The sequence below is a fragment of the Phocoena sinus genome, chromosome 6 (assembly GCF_008692025.1).
Source record: "Phocoena sinus isolate mPhoSin1 chromosome 6, mPhoSin1.pri, whole genome shotgun sequence".
Lineage (NCBI taxonomy): Eukaryota > Metazoa > Chordata > Mammalia > Artiodactyla > Phocoenidae > Phocoena > Phocoena sinus.
The window spans coordinates 7,795,745-7,810,203 of NC_045768.1; the positions used below are offsets into that span (position 1 = coordinate 7,795,745).

At 59.5% G+C, this 14,459-nt stretch overlaps 1 protein-coding gene across 1 annotated transcript in view; it reads left to right on the forward strand.

The window, feature by feature from the left end:
• The first annotated feature begins 354 nt into the window (after positions 1–354).
• The window catches only part of FAM102A (family with sequence similarity 102 member A), a 36,351-nt gene continuing 22,246 nt past the window's right edge, over positions 355–14,459 (forward strand). The window contains exon 1 of the mRNA XM_032634444.1: positions 355–788. Within this exon, the coding sequence (XP_032490335.1) occupies positions 643–788 (146 nt within the window). The 5' untranslated portion in view covers positions 355–642. The remainder of the gene's footprint in view (positions 789–14,459) is intronic.

Below are 14,459 nucleotides of genomic sequence, written 5' to 3' on the forward strand. Positions count from 1 at the left end.
GCAGTGGCCTGACGTTCCTGGCCCGGAGCGTCCCCGACGCGCCTCCCGGGGAGGCCCCCAGAGCTGCCGGCCGCCCCCTGGGGGTGCTCTCAGCCTCCCCGGACTTACCTGCGCGGCTGCCTGGCACCCAGGAACGGGAGCGTGGGCGCGGCGTGGGCGCATACCCCCGGCCGCCAGCGGGGCGGGGGCGGGGCCGCCCTCGGCCTCACCGGGCCGCCCATCGCTCTGAGTCTCACCGGTCCGCCCGCCGCGTCCAGTCGCGCGGCGTGAGCTCCCCAGGGACCGCGGCTCGGGATGCTGTCCGCCAGCGCGGCCGCTCGCGCGCCGCCCGCCACCCCTTCTCTTGACTCCTGGGCCATGCCCCAGTGTTTACATGCCGGTGAAGCCCCCGGCCACTCCGAACCCCTCCAAGCCCCAGCTCCCCGAGGGTGAAGCCAGCCGGCCTGCGAACTGGACTGGTAGTTCAGACCAGGGCCCTCCGGACTCAGATCCCCATCCGCTCTGCCGCCTCAGCTACCATCTGGGCGGGATCCGGCTCTGGTGTTTTGAGGAGGGGGTGTGGTGTAGGGAAAGGAATCCTGGGGATTTCTGGCTCCCCCAATTTTTTTGGCCTTCGGGGCTTCAGACTCAGGGAACTCGCTCATGGCTTTTTTGATGAAGAAGAAGAAATTCAAATTCCAAACCACTTTCACCCTGGAGGAGCTGACTGCGGTCCCCTTCGTGAACGGGGTCCTCTTCTGCAAGGTCCGGCTGCTGGATGGCGGGGATTTTGTCAGCTTGTCGTCAAGGTAGGAGCTGGGGCAGGCCTGCCTGCAGGGAAGGGGGATAATGAACCACACCTAGTCACTTGGCGAGTGTGGAAGTGCCTCTTGGGGTCCAGAGAGTCCTGGAGATTATGTGTGTCTGGGGCAGGTTTGCACGAGGCAGGACTGAGTGATCTGAGAGGTCTGGGCCTGAGGAAGCTGGCAGGGTGCTGGGCACCCATCTGCAGGTGACCAGCCGGATACCTGGGGGTCTGTTGTTTCAGCCCCCTCATGGGGCCTTGCACACCGCCCACAGTAGGCCCATTCTGCAGACTTGTATGAAGAGCCCAGCGGGGTTTGGCTTCGAAGGGCTGAGAAGGGGAGGAGTGTTCCAGGGCATCTTGCACCCAGCTGGCCACTCGGGCTGTCATATGTTTTAGAGCCCGGGCCAGCCACAGGTTCCCTGGCACTCCCTGGCTCCTGGGAAGGTCCAGCCCCAGGCACTCCTGGTCTGGCTGGAGGGTGGTGGCTGGATTTTGGCCTGCCCAGCCCCCTCTGAGTCACTGCCCTCTTCTGGCTGGAGCTGGACTGCTTTGCATTGCAAATGCCCTTGTCAAGGAGGCTGCTGCCCTCTCTGAAAGAAAGAGGCTCGGTCAAGTTTAGTTTTTGTGTTCTTCCCCATCCTGCAGGTCCAGCTGCCTGGCTCATTGCTGAGGGCGGCTGAGTTCCCAAGCTGCGCCCACTGCCTGGGCCCATCTGGGGTCACATAGTCCTGGAGTGTGACAGATGGGAGTTTGAGTCCTAGCTCAGCCACTTTGTGGGCCCAATACAGGTCTCTGTGTCAAAGTTGTGAAGAAGTTTCAGCAGAGAGGATGCGGTGGCAGGGCCTGGCCCAGTGCCTGTGACCCACTGGCTCCCTTCCTTGGTCTGTCCCTTTGCTCCTCAGGCCTCCTTGTGGGCCCAGTTAGCTGGAGCTGCCTCACAGTTCTGAGATGGGGTGCCTGTTACAGATGGAGAAACTGAGGCCCAGAAAGAGGGAGTAGTAAGTGGCTTGCCAGGGACCTCGAAGGAGGCAGTTGTCAACTGAACTTGGCCTGTTTGGAGACCTGTTGGATGAATCTGGTGGTCGAATGTTCTGCTGGGAGGAGGGAGAGGAGGCATACAGCCTAACCCAGATTTAGGAATCTCCAGTGTGGGACAGGGTGGGGTGCCTTTTCTGTGCACTTGGGTCCGCTCAGGCTGGGAGCTGCTTATCTGAGGAATTCAGACGAGGGCTGCCCTTTGCTCTGGGGCTGGGAGGCTGTCCTCGTTGCCTGGGAAGCCTGTGATCCTGTGGCCACCCACAGAGTAGCCCAGCCTTTCTGGGAAAGGGCTGTGGTGCTCAGAGCTAGGGCCTGGGGTCAGCCAGTGAGTGGCCGGGTGACCTAGGGCAAGTTACCTAACCTCTCTGATTCCAAGAACCAGCAATTATTGGTGCTTTGCTCTCTGTTTTACTGGCACCTCTCACTTAACCTGTTGACTCTGCCATGGAGCAGAGTGGAGGTTGGGGGAGGCCTGTAGTGTTGTTATTCCCATTTTATAGAGGTGGCTCAGAGGCTCAAGGAGGGAGTGATTTCTCTGCGTTAATACAGCAGAGCCCAGATTCAAACTCAGGATGTGCTTTTAGCCTGTTCTGCCTTTGAGCCTTAGTTTCTTCTTCTGTGAAATGGGAGAAGTCATACCCACCCCTAGAGTTGTGATGGGGAATGGGTACTGTGTATACCATGTCTGACCAGGCAGACTGTTGCAGCAGCTGTTGTTACTACGGTAGAGGAGCCCAGGCCCCAGCCCCTCCTAGGTCTTGGGTGGACCAGGTGGAGTCAGCAGAGGGCCTACATCTGAACTGAGGGCTGGGGGCAGGGTCTTGGATCCTACTGAAGAATTAGTATTCAGCCCCAGGCTGAGGTCTCAGCTGGCTTCCCAGGCCCTGGGGCCTCTGTCACCCTACCTGTCAGCCTTTCAATTGCCCTAAACCTGCCCCCTCATCCGGGGAAGTCTGGAAATTTCCAGGTCTCAGCCCACAGTGTCTGGATTTCACCTCTCTCTCCCCTTCTTCCCTCTTGGCAAGGGGCCATGGATTCCCTGAACCCGGCTGAGCCTGCCTAAACAGGCTTTCCCAGCCCTCATCCTGGATGAAACCTGAGTGGCATGAGGAGGGAAGAGCTGACATTGAACCCCACACAACTTGGCACTTATGGGCTCTGGGTACCTGTTTGCTGCTGGGCATGTGTGTCTGGAGGGAACACACACGTTGGGACCTGAGGCTGCTTTACAGCTGCTTTGGCTGTAAGCAGAGGGGGGTTGCTGGGTTCCTACCCTTCCACTCCCATCCCACACACCCTGGTCTGCAGCCTGGGAGCCCCTCCTCACAGCCCACCTCTCCAGAGGGCCAAGGCCCTCTTGTTTTGGAGGTGGGGTAGGGTCAGGGGTGACGAGACCTGCTTAGTTTATTAGCACACTGTCCATAACCCCGGAGACCCCTGACGTGTCCCAGGGAGTGGGGGTGGTGGCAGCATGGGTGGTGTCTGAGCAAAGCAGGCCCAAGCCTCCACTCCTGCAGCAGCCACCCTCCTAGCTAGAGTGTTTCCCTGTGTGTTGGGTGCCATGGCAACAGCTGGGTACACAGCTCCAGCCTGACCCAATTTGAGCAGGTAGAACAGGTGGTACATTGCACTGTTCCCCAGCCTCATCTTTCTGAGGCCTCCTTATGAACCATAATCCTCACAGCTACCATGTTCAGTGCTACGTGCCAGGTGCCGTGCTGAGTGTTTCTGCACGTGCTGTGTCTGTTCATCCTCTCGGCCATCCGGCGAGGTCATCTGGCTAGAAATGCAATTGGGAAAATAATCATTTTATCATCAGGGTTTAAGCTGCCTTTGATTGTGCATTATTCGATGCCAGGGACCTGCTGAGCACCTCGAATGCACCTCAGCTGAGTCCTTGAACCACCCTGTGAGCTGATGAGGAAATTGGGGTCAAGAGACCTAAAGTGATGGACCCGTGCCACTCAGCAAGAGAGTGGCAGAGCTGTGATTTAAACGTGGGCAGGTCCGGCTCCAAGGCCCTGCCTTGCCTTGGTGGCAGAGGGCTTGAAGCAGCGACAGCCTCATGTCATGTCCTCAGACCTTTGAAGGAGGTTCTTTTTAGTGGGTTGCGTGGTACAGGGAAATCCAGATTTGGATCATTTCAAGGCACTGGGCTAGATCCTGTGAGATCTGAGGAAAAGTGCCTCGGGGCCACAGGTGGGGGTGGGGCTGAAGTCCACTGCTGTGGACTTGGTGCCAGGCACGGGCTGGCACTGGGGCACAATGGGCATTTGCCAACGTCTCTGCCTAGAGGCCTTCCAGCAGACGCATCCAAATGGCATCTGGGAGGCTTTCCTAGGGGTCCCAGGAGGGATGCGTCCCAGCCAAGTCTAGTGAGTCGGGAAGCAGTGGACCAGGCTGTGGTCTCCCTAGGGCAGGCTGGGCACAGGCTTCCAGCCTTGAGCCAATCTGTCTTTCAGGCAGGAGGAATCCCAAACATCCTGAGAGGTCTCTGTGCCCAGCTGGCACTGGTCCTGTGGCCTGCCCCATGCACGTGGCTGGTGGCGGGAGGGAGCGAGAGGGAGGCGTTGATTTACCTTACAGCAAGTCCTCTCTGGAGGAGACAGGCAGAGCGAGCCTCCTTGGCCAATGGATGGGGAAACTGAGGCTGGGGGCAGAGAAGTCACGTGTTCAGGGTCACTTAGTAGGAGGAGCTAATGGCACAGCTGGATGGGCTCTGGTTGGCCCAGACTTCTGTCCGCTGTGCAGTACCCCTCTTTGCATGAAGGGGCGGGCTGGGCCAGAAAGAGAAGAGGGGCCCCTCCGATGGCTCTTGCTGCTCTGCACTTGGGTGCCAGGCTGTCTAAGAAGCAGACTGTGTGACTTGGGCAGGCTCCCACCCGTCCTTTCTTTTTGGCAGCTTTGAATTCTCAACTGTCTCTTCAGTGGGGTTTTTATTTGGGCAGCCTTTTGAAAGAGGGCATGCCTGCTCAGAATACAGGTACTGACTTCTCTCTGTGGGCCTGGACTTGAGCAGGCCGGGACGGGAGACCTCCGAGGGATGTTTGGGATTTGTGGGGGGCATGAAGAAGACCTTGGACAGGTCAGCTCTGCAGCTGGAGGCCCTGTGCCCGGGCCTGGGGAGGCCAGGTCTTTGCACACACACACCCCACAGGCTTGGCTGGACCTCTGCTTCCCCGAGGCCCTCTCCCTCCCTCCTTGGAAAAGGGTGCAGCTGCCACTGGAATCTGCTGCCCTGCGAGGCCTGCTGTCATGCACATCTTAATGTGGAGGGAGGGTCGTGTGGAGATGGACACACAGTTCTGTCTCTTGGGCCCGAGGGTGCAGGGAGGTGGAGGTGCAGTGGGACCCTAAGGCAGGCAGGGCATCCACTTCCCTTCACAGATCGGGAGCTCTGGAGGCCGAGTGGGGAGGGGGCAGGAGGAGGAGGGGGAGGAGGCTGGCAGGCGCAGGTCCCTTTTCCACATTTACCGAGCACCCTCTTGGCCCTGGGCTTTCAGAGGTGACCGGGACCAGACAGCCTTGCTCCCATGGAGCTCCCCGTGGGGTGGGGGCAGTGTGCCTGTGGGCATCACAGAGGAAGGGCTTCCCTGAGGAAGGGACTCTTCATGGGAGCCTTGTGGGCCAAAGGGAAAGCCCTCCCTATCACAGTGACGTGCCCCATCCTGAAAACATAAGCTCCATGAGTTTGGGAAGAGGTCAGGCAGAGGCCCCCAGCTGGAAGGCACTTGGTCAGTGATCTAGGCAAGGGGCTGGCGCGGTTGGGGTATGGAGAGGGGCAGCACGGGGCTGGCTGCAGTAGTTGAAGATGGGGGTAGCTGGGCTGGACAGTGCCTGGCTTTGGGGGTCCAGCCGAGGGGCAGGGGGGCAGTGTGCCCGGTTTGCCAATTAGGATGCTGGCTCTTGGCTGCCAGGTGGAGAAGGTGCCAGGGTGCCTGACCGGTACTCAGTAAGGGAAGGTGGAGTTGTGGCCTGGCTGGGCCGTGGCAGGCAGAGGGAGAAGAGTGGGCACACTGGCGAGAAGCTGGGCGGGTAGAGCCGGCAGGTGGGTTTCCTTGTCCTCAAGTTCCTGGCACCACACCCAGCACTTAGTCGGTGCTGGAAGGTGGAAGTTCAGAGAGCGCGCAGTGGCCAAATGCGGCTGGGGTTTTGTTGCCCTATACAGTGCTCTAAGAGTTTTTGACAGCATAAACAAAAGTCTTTTAAATCAGAAGATGGAGCAACGGTGTCACGTGGCAGCATGTGGCCCAAGGGGCTTTGCGCTGCCTCCTCCGTGGGCTGCCTGCTCTGGGCTCCTCCTGAGCCCCTGCATGCCCTTGGATCCCTGACGGTGGTCTGCCTCCCTCATTTGCTCGGGCCAGCCTGCTCCCTGGGGCCCCTGTGGAAGGCCTTCCGTGCACAGGCTGGGGCCTGAGGAGGCGGGTGCTTGTGGAGAGAGATCTTGCTGGCAGGCTGCAGAGACCACCCATGGCAGCCAGGCTGTGGCACCAGGCCAGCTGCGGGCTCCCTTGGGGTCAGCCTGTGCACGGCCTTGGTGTCTGCTCCTTGAGCCCAGCCTTTGCCGCCAGCTGGCCACACCACTGGCAGGTGCCATCCTGGCAGCCCCTGCCACCTGCCTGCCAGCCTGGCACTGGCAGAGCCCTGACCCGAGGTGATCTGGCCCTGTGGAGCCAGGGCTGTTCCCCGAGGCCTGTTCCCTGAGGCGTGTTCCTCACTTTGATCTCTGTTCTGGGAGCTGCTCTGGCCAGGGGTTCTCAGTAGCAACCACACCGTGTGTCGGAGGGCCCCGAATGCTTTTGAGCTCTGCTTCTTCAGTACCTGGGAGTCCTGACTTGCATTCGCGAAGCCCTGCCTGGACCTCGTGATAGCTGCTAGCAAGTCTGCTCACGGGCCTCGCGAGCCTGGGAACTCAGTATGTGGAGTCTGGTGACTGCTGGGTGGTGACCCTGCGGTCACTTGCCCACTGCTGGGAGGAGCAGTATAGCACCCATGGCAACCAGTATAGATTTATCCTCATCTCATCAGACAGACACGGAAAGGTTTGAGCAGGGGAGAGACATCAGATTTGCTTAGAACGAGACCTGGAACTAATTTGGGGCGAGGGCGAGGACTGTCTCTCTTCATTATCCACTTGGCCTGGCAAGTGCTTTGGGTTCTGGGGCTACCAGACCTGCCCCCAGGGCCTCAGATGTGCTCTGTGACCTGAGGCCTATCTCCCTTGGGCCTTCTGGCTCTCCACGAGGTCACACTGTGCTGTTGGTGGCCTTGGTGAGGCCTGAAGCTGCCCAGCCTGTGCCTGGCCTTGGTGTCTGCTTAGGACTGCTGTTGCAAACCCTCTGTCTCTGCTGTGAGCTTCTTTTGGTGGCCTGGCCTTGGAATGGCTCTCAAATGCAGGCCTGGAACCACCCACCCCCCCGTCTGCCCAGATGTCAACTGGGAGTGGCCAGCCCGCAGTTGGGAGGAAAGAGCCCCGATGGAGGACGTGCCGCCTCTTTGGTCAGGCTGGTGGCTTGCCCTGCACAGGCCTGGGGAGGACATTCCCGTCCTCTGCCTCTTGTCGCCTGTTTGACCTTGGGCAAGGGACTCAGTCTCTAAGCCTCAGGGGCTGCTGGTGTCTGCCTCACAGTGTTCTGGGGAGGACCAAGTGAGATAATGCCTGTCAAACGTCCAGCTCGGCTCCTGGCACGTGGTCGAGGCACTGGACGCACTGCCGCCCATCCTTCCATCCCTGGCTGAGTCAAGGTGGTGGGCTGGATGGCGTACCTCAGTTGCCCTTCTGTGGCAGCTGGAACTTCCCTGTGGGCCAGGACTGACTGGGGTGCTGTCTCTGTCTCATGATTCTAGGGGTGCTGTGGGGAGAGGCTACTTCCGGAGGGGTGGGAAGCAGGTGAGGAGCACACCTAGTGTCTAAGGAGCTGGGCCTCACGCTGGAGCTCAGGGTCCCCAGTGGGGCCTGTGCACTTTCTTGCCTCTGTTGGCTTGAACCTGCCCTGTCTTGGGGTGCTTGGCTCCGAGCCAGTGAGAGCTGGAGTGCTCCCGGGGTGGGGCGGGACTAGGGTGTAGGGGGCTTCTGCCTGCGGGAAGGGGCCCTCTGCACAGCCAGTTCTGGGACCCACTCTGGCAGGCGGAAGACCGCCCCCCCCCCAACATGAGGCAGAGGGCAGACTGCTGGGGGACGGGGGAGCAGGGGAGAAAGCCAGGGGCCCTCGGTGGGTGGCAGGCCCCTGGTGCTCCCTGACTTTTACCACACTTTACTTTTCTAGTTGTTTGCTTCTGCAGTTGCCTTGTCCTTAAGCTCCCTTCCCCCGCTTCTTCACCTGGCTGACCTCCTGCTCAGCCCGAGAGCCACCTCCTCTGGGAGGCCTTCCCTGACCTCTTTTGGCCTTGTACACCCCTGTGGGCCAAGCGTCTTAGCTCCTGCCCCAGACCGTGGGCCGGAGTGGCCTCTGTTGCATCACGCTCCTGGGGCTTCCTGCTGAGGCTTGGCACTGGCGCAGGGCTGGAACTTCTCTCCCTTGGCCCTGAACCAGCGTGGGCACTGATGGTGCCGGCCGAAGTGCCAGTCACCGCCAGCTGCTTGGGCCCAGCCCCTCCCCACCCTGGTGCGGGAGGTATCAGCGCGTGTCAGGAGCAGCCCTCGCCTGCATACCATGCAGCTGGGCACTGCCTTGGGCTCAGAGGCTGCGATTGAGAGGCAGCTGGCCGCACCGATGGGTTGTGTCGGGTGGACCCTGTGTGTGGAGTGGGGATGCTCCTAGGGGGATGGGGAGGGGGCGGGGACTGGTGCCTGCCCCGGGAGGCACCTCGGCAGCTACTCACTGGCTCTGTGAGCATGGCCAACAGCCTTGTCCTTTCAGCCTGGGCTTGCTCCTCCATCAAATGGGGTGCGGGTGCCTACGTGGAGGCGGGAGGGCTCCCGAGATCAGGGCGACCTGCTCGCACAGGGCCCTGCACCTGGCAGCTGAAACCAGACTAAACCTGCTGGGGAGGGCACTGGGGAAGGCAGAAGTCTGCGCCCTTTTTGCACGCAAGGCACCCTTACTTCCCACCACTTCCTCTGAGCGAGTGCTGGACTCTCTGCAGACTCACAGAGGCAGCACACCTGCGGCTCCCCAACCCCCAGCCCCTCAGGGACAAGTTCCTGTGCACCTTCTGTGTGTGGGCACCCCCCCCCCCGCCCCCGTGCAGCTTCGCGGGGTTCCAGCCCCGCCCCACAGTGCCCTGCCCTGCAGTGCCGCACCCAGGAATGGATGCTGGGCTCCGTCCCAGGGACAGTAGGTGATTAGGTTGGGGGAGAGGGGAGAGAAGAGCAGCACAGGGCAGAGGGAGGCAAGGGCAAGAGTGCTGAGCAGGGAAGAGCTCGTGGCCTGGGGGCTTGGGGTCAGGGGAGGCCACGGGGAGGGGCTTGGACTTCTCTGACCAGGGATCCACAGAAGGGTGTGAATCAGAGTCAGAGTTGTATTTTAGAACCCCCAAGGGCAGCCATGGGGTTGACCACTTGGGACTCCACGTTGTAGGAGGGGAGGTGGCTGTCAGCTGAGAAGAGCGGTTTCCCACCTCTGTCATCATGGAATGATTAAAAACAAAACTTGAGCCTGCTACGCAGCAGCCGCTGCTACTCACAACAAGGACAGTGTCGCAAACAACGTCAAGGGAAGGAAGCCAGACACAAGAGCATGCTGTGCGGTGCCGTTTATATCAAGTTCAAAAGCATTCTGATTAAAAAAAAACCCATTCTGATACGAGTCAGGATGATGTTGTCTTTATTGGGGTGGCAGTCATGTCTGGAGGGGACTTCTGGGACCTGTAAAGTCCTGCTTCTAGGAGGCTGGTTACACAGGACTGCTCTGAGAGCCAGCCAGCCGAGCACTGACGTGTGCACGTGTCTGTGTGAGAAAGGCCTTGAGACACCCACACCTTTGGTCGTGCTGGGCACCTGAGACTGGAGGAGGTCCTCAGGTCTCTCCAGGGTCTTTCTGCCAGGGCAGCCTGAACCGTCGCTACCCAATAAGCATCACTTATGAGCCTTAACTCAGCAGTTGCCTGCAGTCTTCTCTGGCTGGGGATTTTCCTTCTGCCTCTTGCAAACCCCGGCAGGGGCTGCTGGGTGTGGGGCTTGGCGGTTCAGAAGGAGGGCGGGCTCCCAAGGCTGCCAGACCACCGGATCTCTCTGAGCCTCGCTTTCCTCTTCTGTGAAATGGGGTGATAAGCTCCTTCTTGGTGCTTGGATTAAGTGGGTTACCACCCCCCTGCCCCCACGCCCCCGTTAGGCACCCAGCATAGCCCCGGCACAGAGTAAGTGCTCAGGAAAGGCTGGCAGTGGTTGGCATTAATGCAGGGCAATCACTGGAGAGGATCCAGGGGTGGGAGCAGGAAGGAAAGGTTCACCTTCCTCCTGCTCTCCCCTTAACTGTTTCTCTTCTCTCTTCCTGTGTTTCTCCCATTCAGCAAACATTTGTGATTCGAGCCAGGCTGCTGCCCTGGTCCTGCACTGGGCACTGGGTCCAGCATTGGCCGAGACAGCCATGGCCCCTGACCTTGGGCCCATGGGCCAGGGGAGACCATTAGACACGTCAGCTCTCCAGGAAGTGCTGAGCACGGTGCGGGAGGGGAGGCATCAGCCACTCCTGCCTGCTCTGGCCCTGACCGCTGTCTTTGGGGATGGGCCTTTGACTGGGTACTCTCCCTGAATGCGAGAGAAGGCCTGACCCAGGGCTCCAGCACCTCCTAAGGGTTTTCTGTCGGCTAAAGAGGAATCACATGGACCTGGGTGAGAATGGCCATGCCCCTTTTGGATGCAGACAAGACCAAGGCCCAGGTTTGTTTCCCAGTGTCCCACTCAGGCCTGGGTCATAGTAAGTGCTCAGTTAATGTGTGTGGACTAAATGAATGGCAGGGACAGCGATTAGCCCAGGGTCAGTCCATGAGTCTGCAGGAGAATCAGCTGTCTGGGCAGGAGGTGGAGATTGGTGAGTCAGGGCCTCCTGGTTCCACCTGACCCCGAGCCCTTTGTCTTGTGGTTGGAATCTCAGAGAGCTGCTGAAGATGGCCAGCAAAGCAGGTCTTAGTCTGTGCTGGTTTTGTGAGGAGATGTGACTCTGGCTGAGTGGTCCCTGATTATTCCTCGGTCACCTCAGAAGTCCAGGGAGCCGTGGGGAATGTGGTGTGGAGCAGTGGGAACACCTGGGGGCAGACCCAGAGATGGTGATGATCTCTGACCCCTCAGTGACTACAGAGAGCTGGAGAACGTGACCTGACCACAGCTGGAGGCCCCTTTCCTGGAGGTGGAAATATCAGTGCAAGAAGGTCTAGGGTGGCCCTTATTGGGAGCAATGCTGTGAATATCACTAATTTAGTCATCAGAGGCTTACTGAGCACCTCCCATGTACCAGGTGCCATCCTTAGCACATGGGAAGCAGCAGTGAGTGAAACAAAGGCCCTGCCTCCAGGACCCCTGCGCTCTGGGACATGGAAGCCTCCTTCCATTTTCACCATTAATAAGACCCATGTCCAGAAGAGGAAGTAATTTGTCTGCAGTCGTTGTGGGGAGGGTGCTTTCAGGAAAGGCTATGGGTTTGGGTAGGGGTTCAGAGGACAGGGACATCCCTGTGACTCACTTGAGTCCAGCTATTCAAGGAACTGGGCTCCGGGGATGGGCATACCTCCCTCCTGTTTCTTCCCTTCCTTGGGTGATTCAAACACCACCCAGGCGTGAGTCAGCCAGGAGCGGCCTGAGTATGCCTGGGCTACCTGCCCGTCCACCTCCCAGGACATCCCAGCCAGGTTCAAGGTCTGGGGAATATGTCCTGATCCATGGTCCTGGGGTGGGGAAGTGGGGCCTCCATCAGGGCCCTGGCTTCCTGCTGGACCGTCTATCTCAGAGTTACTTTCGATGGTAGCGGCCATGTCCCCGTTTCAGTGTGAGTGTCCTCTGGGTATGTACCAGGCCCTGTTCTCTCATTAGGCCTTTTAGCAAACCCGTGAGACAGGGCAGGGCAGTGACTGAGGCCCAGAGAGGTCCTGGCCAGTGAGTGGCAGATCCTGGCCTTGGTCCCCAGCCTATCTGCCTCCTGTACCCTTGCCTTGTGAGTGAGTGGTCCCGCTGGGGATCTCAGGGGCTCAGGAAGGGAAACTCCCTGTGCACAGCCAACCCCACAGTTCCGTGTTTTACAGTTGTGAGTTCTGGAACGGAGGAGGGAACGTAGCTACTATAGCCCAGCTGCGGCTCCTTGCTTTGAATTTCTAGGGCCTGGGCCCAGTTTAAGATTCTGAGGTCAGACAGCTATGGGTTCAGATCAGATCACGGCCCTCTCCCAGCCAGACCTGGGGTCGGTGGCTTCTGTGCTCTGAACCTCAGTTTCCCTGCCTGCGACGTGGGGATGATGGTAGCTACCTCCCAGGCTTGGGGCGTGGACTCCAGGAGGTCAGGCAGGGAGAGCTCTCAGTTTAGTGCCCGATAAGTAGGAAATGCTCAGGAGGCAGGAAGCTGACCTTATGGACTTTTATAGGAACATTTCCCCACTCTCCCTTCGACCCTGGATTGACCAGGCTTGGTCCCCAACACCAGCAGGTCTTGACGAGTTTGGCCCAGTGCCGTGCCCCACTGACCATACACTTTGACCTCACGACCACCCCTCCTTTAGGACAAGACTGGTCTCAAGGCCGCCTCTTCCCTGGTATTGAGACTCGTGAAGGTTCAGCCCACAAAGCGCAGGGACACTGACGGCTGCTGCTGTCCCCTGAGAACAGCTGTTCTATCTTAGAGCATCTTCCCAGCGGTCCTGCAGGGCGGGGGTGGGCGGTGGGCTCCTGAGGTAGGGCCTGGAGGTGCAGCTCACCCCTCACCTCTTGAGTGACCTGCGGACTCCCTGGGTGTCCATCTGCTCATCTGTGAAGTGGGTGCTGATCGTGTTTGCGGAGGGTACGTGCTTGGGCAGCACCTGGCACACAGAAGGGTACCCGGGAAACAGGAGCCAGGCGGGGCCACATTTGGTGATGGGGGCACCTTCGCCCAGGTGCCTGAGTTTGGACCAGCACTTGGTCAAAGCCAGCAGTTCACTCCGGATTCCTTTCGATGGCCTGCTCTCCTCTTGAGCTGTGTGCATCAGTCGAGAATAGCATGCCCACACATTCGCCTGGGTGATAGGGAAGCTCGAGCTGCCTGCAGAGCCTGCCTCTGGGCGCAGGCACCTCTGCGAAGGCAGAGCCAGGGAGGCAGCGTGCCTGTGTCTGTAAAATGGGGAAGCCAGCATCTGCCCACTTTGGGTTCTTTGATGCAGTTCCAGGTTACCGGGCTGGTGAGTAGCAGGAGTGGAGCGCAGGTGCCTCTGGCTCCAGAGTCCTCACTCCTAACACTGATGCCTCTCCACCAAGCCCGAGTGCCTTGACTTCTAGGAACTTCTTACTGCCTCGTCGTGTCACAGGAGGAGGGGCTGGCTGTGTCAGAACCGCAACAAGCTGCTTCCCCTGCGTGCAGCCCTGAATTCCTGGCAGGGGCCAGATGCTGCTGGGCGGCCACGTTGGCCACGTCACTGCAATGGAGGCTCTACCGCCCTGCAGCCCCTGGACAGATGCCTTGCCTGGTCCCCGGGGTGGGCCCCTCCCCAGGCGGCTGTACTCTCTTCTCTTCAGGGAAGCACAGGCAGATGTTGTCAATTTAAATTGTTTCCTTATTAGACTCTCGCCTTTCCCAGGCTGGGCTGGGTTTCATCAGCCGGGAACCTTGATTGCATCACTGTGACTGCATCACTGTGACGGCTCGTTCCTCCAGGGACCCGGCCAAGGACCAAGGTCGGGGAGATCACGGAGTGGGTGTGGCTGAGGAGGTGCAGGCTGGATGTTGTGACTGCCGGCCCAGTGGGGAGGGATTCGTGCGATGGAGCCTTGCTCTGGTTATCTCTCCTCATGGGGGCAGAAGGGGAGGAATCCGGGGACCAGCCCTTTCAGGAACACAGGAGGGCAGTGGGGCTGGGAGTCCCTGGGGTCCCACTCAGTTCTCATGGATATGCCCTCGCTTAGCCAGGTGCCCAGCTCCTGCCTCAGAATCACCTGGGAGCTTGTTTAAAAAGTCCAGTCCAAGACCTGCAGCAGTGGTTCTCAACCAGGGGTGACTTTGCCCCTGGACAGTTGGCAATATCTGGAGACATTTTTGGTTGTCACAGCTGGAGTTGTGCTATTGGCAGGATGCTGCCAAACATGCCGTAATGCACAGGACACCCCCCATAAAGTCCAGAATGGCTTAAAATGTCAGTGGTGCCGAGGTTGAGAAACCCTGCCATAACAGAGTCTAGTTCTGGCAGGGCCTGGGAATCTTCATTTGTGACAAGCCACGGAATTTTCAGTGTTGACTTGAGTCTGAGAAGCTCTGTCCTCCCAGGCCTCACCACCCCCACCCGTAGATAGTGGCCACAGTTGAGCTGCCCCCTGCCAGGCAAGCTCTGTGCTGGGTGTACGGTGGTGACCAGACAGGTGTGCAGACGAGTACTTGCAGCCAGGCTGCTGGGGAGGTGAGGGGCTGAGGGTGGGTCAGGCTGGAGCCCTTCCATGGCTCCCCACTGATAGCCCGGTTTCCCTTCTCTCAACTTCCTGCTCTGAGACCACTGCTGGCTGTGCCTTCACTCCGACTCCGGGG